A 12928-nucleotide genomic window follows, 5' to 3' on the forward strand; every position below is an offset into this window, starting at 1 on the left:
ATATGATGCCTACAGATGCTCTGCGTCCAACAATATAGTAGTTGCTAGGTTGTTTGCTTTAAATAATGTAGTAGTCTGTCCAGCATGCCGTAACAAAATACCAGTGACTGGGTGGCTTAAACAGTAAACACTCATTTTCTTACAGCTTTGAGGCTAGAAGTCCATGGTCAAAGTGCTGAAAAGTTCAGTTTTTTGTGCACGCTCTCTTCTTGGCTTGCAGGCAGAGCCTTCTCACTGTGTCCTCACAGGGCCTTTTCCAGGTGCATGCGTGTAGCGAGAGAGCTTTGGTGATCCTGGCTCTTCTTATAAGGACAGCAATTCTGTTGGATTAGGGCCCCACCCTTATGACCTCATATAACCTTATTTACTTCCATCAAGTCCCCATTTACAAATACAGTCACATGGAGAGTTGGGGCTTCACATCTGAATTTTGGGAGGATACGATTCCACCTGTAACAGTCATACGTATTTCAAAGAGATTCTGTTAAATAAACATTATCTTTTTTATTTACCTACATATTTACCATTTCCATTTTTCTACATTTCTTTCTGAAAATTTAAATTTCTGTCTGGTACTTCCCTTCAGCCTGACAAACTTCCTTTAGCATTTCTTCATCCCTTCAGCTACTGGTAAAAAAAAGAAAAAAAATTGCCTTAGTTTCTGTTGTTGTTGTTGTTGTTATGAATTTACTATACCTTCTACCTTGAAAGATATTTTTGCTCAATATAGAATTCTTGGTTGATGGGTTTTTTGTTTGTTTTCCTTCAGCGCTTAAAGATGTTACTGTTTTGTATTCTGGCACCATTGTTTCTTATGAGAAGTCAACCATCATTTGTATTGTTTTTACCATGTCTGCAGTATATTATTTTTCTTTCTACTACTTTCTTGATTTTCACTTAATCTTTGATTATTGTGGTATGCCCACACTTGGTGTTCTTTGGATTTATCCTTCTTTTCCCAGGTTTGCTTAACTTCTTGAATTTGTAAATTTCTGTCATTCACCAAGTTTGGGAAAGTGTCAGTATTTATTTATTTAAATATAAATAAATATTACATCCGTATGCCACAGCAGCAATATAAACAGCAATACAAGATTAATATACCCATAAGACAAAAGAAAGTACTTGGAACTATGGTGCCCCAGTGACCCAGGAAGAGGTCCTTTCCACATACCCAGCATTTAGAGTGATTGTAAATTTCGGCATAGGTGGTGGCCCATGACAAGAATACATTCCCTAATGCAGTAGTAAGAAACATCAGCATTGTGCAGCTAGGAGCAGTAAGACAGATGTTTTACAGGCAGTAGATAGGGCAGATCTTCATGTATCAAATACAGTAGAGGTTTGGTTCTCATGAGCCAGTACCACCCCTGGCTTAGGTATTTTTCCTAGGGGATGATACCATATATTTTCCCCTTCATATCTTCAGAGGATGGGTCTATATTATACATGGGCATCTCGGTTGGCACCCACACTAACAGCCCTGCCGCAGTACCAAGGTCCCATTTTGCTCTTATTCATCCTACTGTGATTCCAGTTGCAGATATACGAGACCCTTGGCTATGGTCCCACAGGCCTGTGAGGGATATTTTTTTTTTTTTTTTTTTTTTTTACATTTTGTGTCTATCTCCCCTACATCTCTCTGTCTCTCCCTCTCTCCCTCCCCCTCTCTCCATCACCCCCTCCGTCCCTCCCTTCCTCTCTCCCTTCCCCCCCTTTCTCTCTCACAATTAGATACTGTCTTTGTTGGTCTATTTTCAAGTTCATTGACTCTTGTCTGTGATCTTCAATTAGCTGTGAGGCCTATCCACTAAATATTTCAGATATTACCTTTTTCAATACTAGAATTTCCATTTTTAATAGTTTTTGCTTTTAATCTGTTTGTTGATTTTGACAGTATTACCCTTTATATCCTAAAGCATTATTAAACTACTGAATTCATTTTTTTAATTTATTTATTATTTATTTAAATGTTTATTTATGTATTAAGGTGAGCAGTGATATTTAAGCAGTATTATTGACATTCAACAATGTCAGGGGCACCTGGGTGGCTCAGCCGTTAAGCGTCTGCCTTCGGCTCAGGACGTGATCCCAGCGTTCTGGGATCGAGTCCCACATCGGGCTCCTCCACTGGGAGCCTGCTTCTTCCTCTGACACTCACCCTGCTTGTGTTCCCTCTCTCGCTGGCTGTCTCTATCTGTCAAATAAATAAATAAAATATTAAAAAAAAAAAACCAATGTCAAAACATACCAGTGTTCAGATCAAGCAACAATTTTATAGTGTTCTTCTCACCTCTGCTCCATTTTGGGATATATGATGAATTTTTTTGTTCATGTTGATTTTGTTGTATTTTTTTATTTTCAGTATAATTAGCATACAGTGTTGTATTCGTTTCAGGTATACAATACAGTGATTCAACAGTTCTATATATTACTCAGTGCTCATAATGATAAGTGTACTCTTAATTCCCTTCACCTGTTTCACCCAGTCCTCCCCCGCCCCCAACCTCCCCTCTGGTAACCATCAGTTTGTTCTCTATAGTTAAGAGTCTGTTTTTTGTTTGTCTCTTTTTTTCTTTGTTTGTTTGTTTTCTTTCTTAAATTCCACATATGAGTAAAATCATATGGTATTTGCCTTTCTCTGACATTTCACTGACATTATATGTATATGTATATGTTCTTTATTTTATTTTAGTTCCAGTGTAGTTAACATAGTGTTCTATTAGTTTCAGGTATACAATAGAGTGAGTCAGCAATTCCATATATTACTCAGTGCTCACCAAGATAAATGTACTCTCAATCCCCTTCACCTACTTGTATAAGTTCTTTATATATTTTGGATACTAACCCCTTATCAGATATGTCTTTTGCAAATATCTTCTCCTGTTCAGTAGGTTGTCTTTCAGTTTTGTTGATTGTTTCTTCTGCTGTGCAGAAACTTTTTATTTTGATGTAGTCCCAAGAGTTTATTTTTGCTTTTTTTTTCCCCTTGCCACAGGAGACAAATCTAGAATAAAATACTGAATTCTTGCCTTCTAATTCCAGCATCTGTGTCATCTCAGGGTCATTGGCCATTAAATGGCTTTTCTCTTAAGTATGGATTACCTTTTCCTTTTCTCTAAATGGCTAGCATTTGGGATCATATCTGGAACATTATAATTGATATATTGTAGAGACATTGGGTTGTTCTTATTCCCCTGAAGAGTTTTTGTTTTTTTTTAAACAGATGGTTTATTCGGTTGAACTCGAGAACTCTCAAGTTTTGTCTTTCCTGTGATGAGCACCTTCTGAAATCTCTGTTGAATTCTTTCAGCTTTAGGTGGGCTACCTATAATGTAACTCAGAGATCATCCAGAATTTGGAGTAGCGTTTGTGTGAAGTCTTGAGCTGCCTTTCTACGGCTACTGACTCCCCTGTGCTTACTATGCCTAGAGCAGAGTAAATGTTCAATAAACATTTGTGGAATCTATAAAGAACCTAATCAGTCGAGACCATATTTGAATATTGGCATGCTCATTTTCCACTGACAGGCAGAGCTTTGTGAGAGCAATGATTTTTATTTATCTTTGTATCTTCAATTATTAGAGTGATGCCTAGCACAGGGTAGCCATATATCATATTAGGTTCCTGAATAAGTGAACTTATTAACAAACTATAAAAATACACAAAGCTATTAACTTTGATGTGGAATGATGTTGAAGGAGACTGACTAAACTAGTCCTGGATTAAATCAGAATTTGTCCACTTGTAAGTGAAATTGTTCTAGCTCAAGCTAATATTAAAGTTGTCGGGGGGAAAAAAAAACAGTTTACGTTTTCTTTCAGGAATGTTTGTTGTTCTTAGGAACCGTTCAGTATTGAAACCCACAGTTCTTTCCAGCAACATAAAAGAAATTGTCTAGGTTGGGCTTTCTTCTTTCATTAGATTTTTATGAGAATTTTAAGGCTAGGAAAAATCAGACAAAATGTTTTCACTTTGAGATAAGAAGATGAAGTTAAGAGTTGGAAGAACTGAGATGAAAAAAGTGACATTTCAGGTAAATGCAAATGGCAAAAAGAGAGTAGTGACAATGAACATTTCTCTGAGCCTAATGATTCCATTATCTGCAAAGTAAAGTAAAAGCCTCAAGACTAATACATAAAGTTGGTTTTAATAGAGAAAAGCCCATCATGCCATAAGATAGCTTTGTCTCGGCAAAATGATCATAGAACCTAAAATTCTGAGATTCTAAACTTGGCTTTGTCATGTGTTTTTCTTGCCTATGAACTCTGTGCCCACAGTTTTGAGATCTCAGGCAATTGCAGTCCTTTGTCTAATTTTACAAACACTTAGCTATTTGTCGTGTTAATTTATTAAATGTTGTAGAGAGACAGTTAGAAACGGTATTGTTTAAGGTCGTTCCCTGAGCCAGAACTGACTCAGGTCTCAGGACTCCCTGTCTGTGTTCTCTCTGCCATTTCAAGAGCCTGAAACTCAAATGCCTAAAGGAGTCAGACAGATAGCATAAACAGATTAGGCAAACAATTTTTTTTTTAACTCTGACAGAAAAGTTTTTCTTTCAACTCATGGCACTCTAGGGAATGATTTCATGTTCCTTCCTTTCATAGAGAGATGGGCGTAGAGAAATACGTCTCTCCTACAAGTAAAACATTCGTGCAGTCATGATGAGAAATTGGTGAAATCTGGTGTCTTTTGTTGGGGGTGGAGGGGTGGGGAGCGGTGGTGTCTTCTGTATACTGAAGGGTACAGTCCTGTCTGAAGGGATCAGTCATCACTCGGCTCCAGCTGATTCTTGCCATGGGGGAATATGGGTGGCCCAGTGTCTCGCATGTGCTGGTTCTTCAAGAGACACCCAAATCTGGATTTTAAGTGGAATCTCCCAATTTAAAAACATTGGCTGATGTTTTTAAACATTATATAACCCAAATAAAATACATCTGTGGGCCAGATGTCCTCTCGTACTACCCATTTATGATCTCTATGTTATACTGTGTTGTGTTTCCGTCTCTCCCGTGTTCCAATGCCATCTTTATAAGGAAGGACCTAAAAATCCAACCCTAGGTGTATATCATAAGACGGTGTTTCCCTCTTGATCTAGAAAGCCATCCTGAAGATCTGACTCCATCCAGCTCAAGCTGCCTACCTATCCATATCGCTTGTAGACTTTTCTGCTTGCTCTCAGAGCTGAAATCTGAGAAGATGGAGGAAATAAGCAAGTAGTCATAAAGTTAGGCGAGCTCTGTCTATATATTTCTAAGGCAACCACTTGGCAAACACTGTCATTGTGGTTAAACTGGTTATTTCACTGGGAAACAAATAACCACGAATAGGACACTGTGTTCTATACTGTGCTAAATGCATTCAAGAATAGGACATAAATGGAGAGATCAACCCTAGGATCAGGCAATCCAGGCTTTTGCAATGAGTGCTTCGTTATTTGAAAAACTGGCTTGGTCTTTGATAACCAGCGTGGGCCTTTACTATTAGATGCTGCTGGGAGGAAGAACAAAGAGCAGTTGACCATTTGAGATTCTGTTCTCCCAACCACTTTTGCCCTTTTGGTGGCATCCCCTTTTTTTTAATAATGGATGTTATGAACTGAGAGCCACCTATACACCAGGCACCCCTGCAAGGCGAATTTTATTATCACCATTTTACAGTTGTAGGAGATGAGGCTCTGAGAGGTCAAGTAACTTTTCCTCAGTACCACAGAATATAAGTGTAGACCATGAATTTGAACCTGAGTCTTTCTGTTTCCACAGCCTGTGTTCTTTCCACTAAGCCACTGTTGCAAAATGTAGATTTTATTATTATTCCCGTATGACGAGGCCAACAGATCAGGGGACAATTGCCACTGAAAGGATAGTTTGTTGCTCACAGTTCTCAAGAGGAGGGGGCACGCCATACCGTCATGCGGAACCACAGAGTTGTCCCTAGCCCTCTGGGACCCAGCCCTGGGTGCTTAGAGCAGGGAAGCAGTAACCCATAGAGGAGGTGGGGGTAGGTGGGCTCTGGAGTAGTTAGCTTGCACATGAAAGGCATGCTCACAGATGGGGTGAGTCCTTTGCTATCTCTAGGAATTGCCAGCCCTGCCAGGCACAGTCTCTCCAGGGGCAGTAAGACCACAGATTCAAAGCATCAGAAGTACCAAAAATAACAAGATGTGACTCACATGGCCACATTGCCTGTTCTTAGACCCCAGACGTAAGGAATGAATGAAGTAATGTATGTAAAAGGCTTAGCTTGGTGTTGATATATGGTAAATGAGTCAGTAAATTTTAGATGAGAGTATTTATGCTCTTGTTGACATTATGGCAGACATTCTCTACAGCCCAGCAGTCCTGTTTTAAAGGGAGGCTGGAGGAGGGCTAAGGAGGTTATTAAGGCTGGGAGTAGTTGAGTGATTTGTCCAAAGTCACACAGCTAGTTAGTATCAGAACCAGAACCCAGACCTGACCTCTGTGTCTCCAGAGAAAATTCTCTTCCCCTTTACACAGCCCCGGCTGTCAGGAAACACGCTTAGAGAGAGTATCTCCATGAGGCCCAAATAACCAATTGGTTCATAGTCTGAATGAAAATAAATTGGTCAGAATGGTTTTGGAGCCCTAGAGACTCCTGTGAACATTGGGAAGACAACCAGATTAGGTTCCGAAAGACAAGCACAGTGTTGGGTGTGTTTTAGCAAGCAGGGGAACATCATGGGGAAGCATTTCTCTTCCTGATACTATTACATATTATTTTGTTTAGAGCTACTAAGTAGATAAGGAGTAAAATCCTAGATATGGGATTTCAAATGAGAAGAAGATAGTTACCCACAGAGCTTAGACATTTCTGTCCTTGGAGAGTGATGCCCCAGTTTCTCATGTGATAACTTTCCTTTTCTTTTTGTATTTTTTTTTTCCATGTGAAAACTTTTCAATCAGGAGAGGTCCTCTTGACAGCTCTAGGGCAACTTTTTGTTGTTGTCCGTTTTTGAACTGGTAATCCCTCCTCCTAGTCTCTTTCACTCATCTTCTGCATTAGTAAGACAGAGTGAGGAACTCAAGGTCTGACATTGCCCTGGGGTAACAGCCTGGATCAGGAGGTGGAAATGGTGTGATCCAGAGCTTGGTGCTTTTAACACAGACCCTTCACCACATACCTGGAGTTACTCCTCAGTCCTGTCCTCACACCTCCATTTTGGACCTACCAGTTTAGCCTTGAATTTCATTTCCGGCTACTTTTTCTTTAGACTGCTCTGTTTTGTGGATCAAGAGGCCAGCACTAGGGGAAGCAAAGCTAAATTTCTGAAAGAGCTGAGGCACTCTAGTGGAGTTAGCATTTAACATTCTTAGCTCCTCCGTGGACAGAGTTTAAAGAAAATGACATTTTAATATATCTTTTTCTGGCTTAAACATAAATCAGAGAAACTGTAAGACTGACCCATCTCTCTTGTTTTTCAGATAGACCACATGGTGCAGGGCCATGCTGCCTTCCCTGAACTACAAGCCAAGGCCACAGCCAGGTATCTGCTGCCCCTGTCCCCCTACAACCTCCCCTGCATTCGTGCACAAGGGCGTTCACCTTAGGCCACTGAGTGATTTTCAGCTCCCTTGGGCGATGAGAACGCCTGGCAGTGTTGGGTTATAAGACAGTCATCCAGATGATCCAGGACATACATGTATTAATTTTCAAAATGATCTAAGGAGAACTCAGAGAAACTAGAGGTCCCAAAGAATATGCCAGGAACCGTGGGTGAGAGACTCCAATGTAGTAGAAGGAACGTGGATTTTGGAGTCAACACTTATTGGGTTCAAATTCAGCTTTACTCCGTACGAGGGGTGTGACCTTGGGCAAGTTATCCAACCTCTTTACTACCATCTCTGCATCCGTACAACAGAGAATAATAAGTGATACGAAGTGACTTCTAGGATATATTGTTAAGTGAAGAACGTAAAGGAGTGTTTACAGTATGCTCCCTTTCATGGAGAAGGAAGGTGACAATAAGAAACTATATGTGTATTTATTCATTTGTGCAGAAGAAATACAGGAAGGTTAAGCCAGAAGCTGGTGAGGCTCATTACCTAGAGGTGGTGGGTAGGAATGGGATGGGAAAGTGGGGGCGTGAGAACAGGGTAAGAGGTGGAGATGGTACTTTTCTGAGTAGATCTTTTCATATAACTCTAATTCTTAGAACCATGGTGATGCTTCACACGCCCCTTGAAAATAAATAGAAGATAGGTAGGTAAGTAGGTTAGATAGTAAGTAGGTAGGTAGGTGGATAGATACCAGAATTTATATGTGTGGTGGGAGTGGGCAAAAGGAAATACAATTTGCAAAATCTTCATCTATTTTATTAACAATGAATAACATAACCATACTAAGAAGGGCTTGGAAAAGAAAAAAGCTAACCTAAGTAACTTTGGGAAAGAATGTTTTGACAGCATAATGTATGGCTAAAGATAAAGTAACTGTATATTAGTATTATACTCTGGGGCCCCTGGGTGGCTCAGTCAGTTAAGTGGCTGCCTTTGACTCAGGCCATAATCTCAGGGTCCTGGGATCGAGCCCCATGTTTGGCTCCCTGCCCAGGAGAGAGTGCTTCTCCCTCTCCCTCTGCCCCTCTCTCTGCTCGTTCTCTCTCCCTCTTTCCCTCTCCCTAAATAAAATCTATAAAATATTTTTAAGTATTATGCAATAATTCCTAAATTTGTTTTTCATAAATGTCTGGATTAGCTCTTCTGAAAATCCTTTATGTGTATACTACAACTAAGCAAATTAATAAATAAATTGTGAATAGTGAGAGCCAGGTTTCTCTTAAATAGGGAAAGGGGAAGGTTACAATGAACCCTATGGTGGTGGGTGGAAGTAGGAGGTATTAGGATCAACTTGTGATTTTGTATGGATGTGTGTAGGGGTAGCTATATACAGATAGAGTTACAGCCATAGCGAGAAACAAATACAGTGTGTGTATCTGTGTGTGCGTACACATACATACATTCTCTGTGTTCTCTGCTGAGATAGCCTGGAAACAGTGACCCTTCATAGCACACCTAACAGCAGATCCTGGTTTGTAAATACTGTCCTCTACTTAAAAGGAATCGGGACTTCTTGGGAACATGGCTGATTCCAGGGCATGGGCAGGGAACATGCATGAACATTTTGTGATGCCAGAAAGTAAGAAAGTACTCGAGGAGGAATTGCCAAAATGCATGGGAGCCAGTTTTAAGAATCTCTCCATGGCCTTTGGGGACAATTTGATCAACAGAATAAGTAATGATGGAATAAAGTGACCCTCCGAGTCCATTCTGATAGAAGTAAATTATTGAAGAAGTAAATGGGAAGAAAGGGCAGCTCTTCCTGTCCACTACAAGGACCATGTACTTGAAATTAATAAATGTGGAGGAAATAATAGAACTAGAATATTATCATTAGGCGAACACCATAGTAATCCTTGTTGCAGGGGAGAATCACCAGTGGATGCTGAAATTAGTGGAAGTATGATGCAAAGCAGGATATGTGCATAGTCCCCAAAGTATCTCCCTCTAAGATACTCATTGATATCAAAGGGAAATTAGTAACTTCCCAGTGGAGAGATCTGGCAGACAACACTTCACCCACATGATCAAAGTCAACAGTACCAGCAGCGAGATCTCTCAACGTCGTGCACCTCCTTTCACAATACACCAAGAAGGACCCGACATCGTTTCTATAAGGCTCTTGCTAAAAATGGATCACCTCAGTATAGACATGAGAACACATCAGCCAACCCCCAACTGAGGCACATTCTACAGAATTATTAGCCAGTATGCCTCAAAAGATGATGAAACTTCAGGAATTACTAAAGAACTGGCGGAGATTAGAGGAGACAAAAACAATGTGGATCATAGTTTAGATCCTGGACCAGAAGAAGGATATGAGTCGGGGAAAACTGTCAACATTCAAATAAGTCTATAGATAGTTCATAATATTGTATTTAGATGATGAGTGTAGGGGAAGTCTGTGTACTCTTTGTAACTTTTCTGTGAATCTAAAATTATTTCAAATTGAAATCCATTATTTTTCAAACTGTTTATAATAATAACTCTTCATTGTTGGGCTTTCTTAGAAAAGTAAGGCATTTTATAATAGTAACAGAGAACCCCACATGGCCAGTATGCAGAAAATGAGAGCTAGTCTAAGGTGGAGGTTAATAGCCTAGACTCTGGGGCCAAACTGCTGGTGTCTCAGCTTCGCCCCTTAGTAGCTAGGTGACCCTAGGCAATTTTCTTAACCTCTTTGTGTCTTAGTCCCTCACTGTAAAGGGAAATAAGAATAGTAAATACCTCATAAAGGTGTTGAGAAAATTAAATGAATTTGAATAGTACATGGCACATGGTGACGATTAAGTGTCAAGCTGTTATGTGTCCAATGAGAGTAGTCGTGATAGAGATTGTTAAAGTTGTTGTGCTTACTTACATTAGACATTTCCATTCTAATAGGGGAGGAGAATGAGTTGCATACTGTACTAGAATATAAGCTGTTTATCATGGGGGTGTAGAGCGGACATGAGCCTGACCAGGAGTTAGAGAAAACTTCGCAAGCTTTCCCTTCCAGGAATGTCTAGTTAAAATGCCATTACCCGGAGAGGGATGACACCATGGAATGTCATCAACTAACACTTGATATGCCTTAGAGACCACATAACCTACGTGGAGCAGGGGCTCCTACCTTTAGATCATCCGTGAACCCCTAAATTGTGTGCAGAGTTTTGCTGATTGGATACTGACGCATAATTTTCTGTCAGGAGAGGCCATAGCTTTCATCAGATTCTTGAAGGGATCCAGCATTTATAAACCACAAACCCGAACACTGGATTCGGAGTTCAGAGATCAGGATTCAAACCCCAGCTCCAACATGCATCATTGTATGAGCTTGTGACCTCATCAGAACACGGGGAAGTAGCTCTGAGAGAGCCAGCCCTGGGTCCCTCTGAGAATTTGTTTTGATTTGAATGAGGTAATGCATTTGGCAAGGCTTTGTAAACTCTGCTATGACAATTATGACAACAGGTACCACTGCTATCCTGCCGCTCTTACTAATGGTTTTGTAAAAGAGGAGGACATTTTGGTGGTGGTGGTTCTTGGGGTAAGACCTTCTTGGGCAAAGTGTGGTGAAGTAGCAAGAACCCTGGACTAAGAATTAGAGGTCTTAGATTCTTGTGCCAGTTCTGCCATAAATGTCTCAGTGACTCCGTTCCCTCACCCGTAAAGCCACAATAACGCCACGCTGCTGAACTCATTTTGCAGGAGTTCTATGGAGGAAGGTAGATTGCAGAAGTGCCAGTCTCTGAAGATCTTAAAGCACAGCACAAACCTAAGGGATAGTTAGATTTTGCATTGAAATACTCAAAATTTCCAGAACTTTCTTCTGTAGATGAGCCTCATGTGAGTAGTTTTTTTTGAGAAGAGGGAAGAGAGATTTATGGATTACCAGTGCAGACTGGGAGAAACAGCATGGGGTGGTCCAGAAGCAGCAATTATTAGGATTCAGATGTGAAGTCAGAACTGAATTTAAATCCCAACTCTTCCCACGTGCTAGTCGACTTCATACTGCCTTCCAGCTGCCTCCCTGTGTTTCTCCCCTTTAGAGCTAAGTTTCTCCAAAGCATTGCCCACACTCTTGGTCACCACTTACTCACTTGGCACTCACCCCTTGCCCACTTCAGTTTGAATTCTGTCCCCTCTGGCCTCTGAAACAGTTAATGATAAGGTCCTCAGAAGCCTCTTTTGATGAGTCTGTAGAGTGCTTCCCAGCCCCCATCCTTGGGCTCTCAGCAGGATCTGGCACCAACGACCACACCTTCCTCTCCTTTATAACATTCTCTTTCCTTGGCTTTCTTTCTGCAATATTCCCTCCTTCCAGTTTTCCTCCTATATCTCTGTCTTGACCTTCTTGGTCTCCTTTTCAGGCTCAAGATCTTTTTCTTTCTTTATTTTTTTCTTTTTAAGTAGACGTCACACTGGGCACGGAGCCCAATGTGGGGCTCGAACTCACGACCCTGAGATCAAGACCTGAGCTGAAATCAATAGTCAGACATTTAACTGACTGAGTTACCCAGGTGCCCCTCAAGATATTTTTCTTGATTACCACATCAAAGTTCATTACAGCTAGGGTCCTGGCCCTCTTTCCTCCTCTCTTTGCCATTTCTTCCAAGGTGATCCCATTCTCCACTCTTGGCTTCATTTCTTTCGGTATCTCAAATTTTACATCCAGCTCATATATTTAGTATGTACTCAGTAAATGTTGATTCTCTTTCATTTTCTTCCTGTTGTCTTGTAAAAGAAAGTGCATCTCTGTCTTATTAGCTATATGAATAGAATATTCCAAAACTGTAGGAACCATTATGCATTAGGTCTTAGGAAGAAATAGGCATAACTGTTATTAAAGTGAATTTGGCTGTTCGGAGAGGACAACAAATCCCTTGGAATCAGAAACTGCATGCCTCTTTTGGTGTGGCTTGAGGCTTTCTGAAAACAGAACGTAAGTCACCCCTGCCTCAGAGCTTAGTATCAGCAAATCCTATTTAAAACTGTAGAAACAAGTGTTGATAAATAGATTTAGTGTTTTATACTCTTGATTTGCCATAATCTTTTCAGACCCATCCCTGAAGAATAACGTTTTGTGAGCTTATAAATTAAGTAAGCAATAACTAGATGTGCTCACACATGTCACTGGCAAGCAGAGTCTCTCTGTATGTGAGGCCAAATATCCAGGGATGTCATTCCTTAGATAGAGATTGCCTGACGTTGATCATAACTTGGGCCCTTTTCCTCTAAACTTCCCATTATTGTCTTAGTTCTCTTTTTGGGAACCTTAATTCTCTTATTGGGAACCGTAATTCCCAATGTCTCAGAATGCGGTTCTAGTGGTAGCAGTGTTTGGTGGGAAGGTGTTGGCCTAAACCACA

The 12928-nt window shown here is 40.5% G+C and overlaps 1 protein-coding gene across 13 annotated transcripts in view; it reads left to right on the forward strand.

The window, feature by feature from the left end:
• FGGY (FGGY carbohydrate kinase domain containing) overlaps positions 1-12928 on the forward strand; it is a 414009-nt gene that overhangs the window by 285101 nt on the left and 115980 nt on the right. For all 13 annotated transcript variants that reach the window (XR_004623203.1, XM_034653399.1, XM_034653435.1 and 10 more), the window contains one exon: positions 7443-7504. Coding sequence is in view for 12 of the 13 variants with exons in the window: in XM_034653399.1 (XP_034509290.1) it covers positions 7443-7504 (62 nt within the window). In the remaining variant the exon portion in view is untranslated. The remainder of the gene's footprint in view (positions 1-7442; positions 7505-12928) is intronic.

This window comes from Ailuropoda melanoleuca, chromosome 2, assembly GCF_002007445.2.
Source record: "Ailuropoda melanoleuca isolate Jingjing chromosome 2, ASM200744v2, whole genome shotgun sequence".
Classification (NCBI taxonomy): domain Eukaryota; kingdom Metazoa; phylum Chordata; class Mammalia; order Carnivora; family Ursidae; genus Ailuropoda; species Ailuropoda melanoleuca.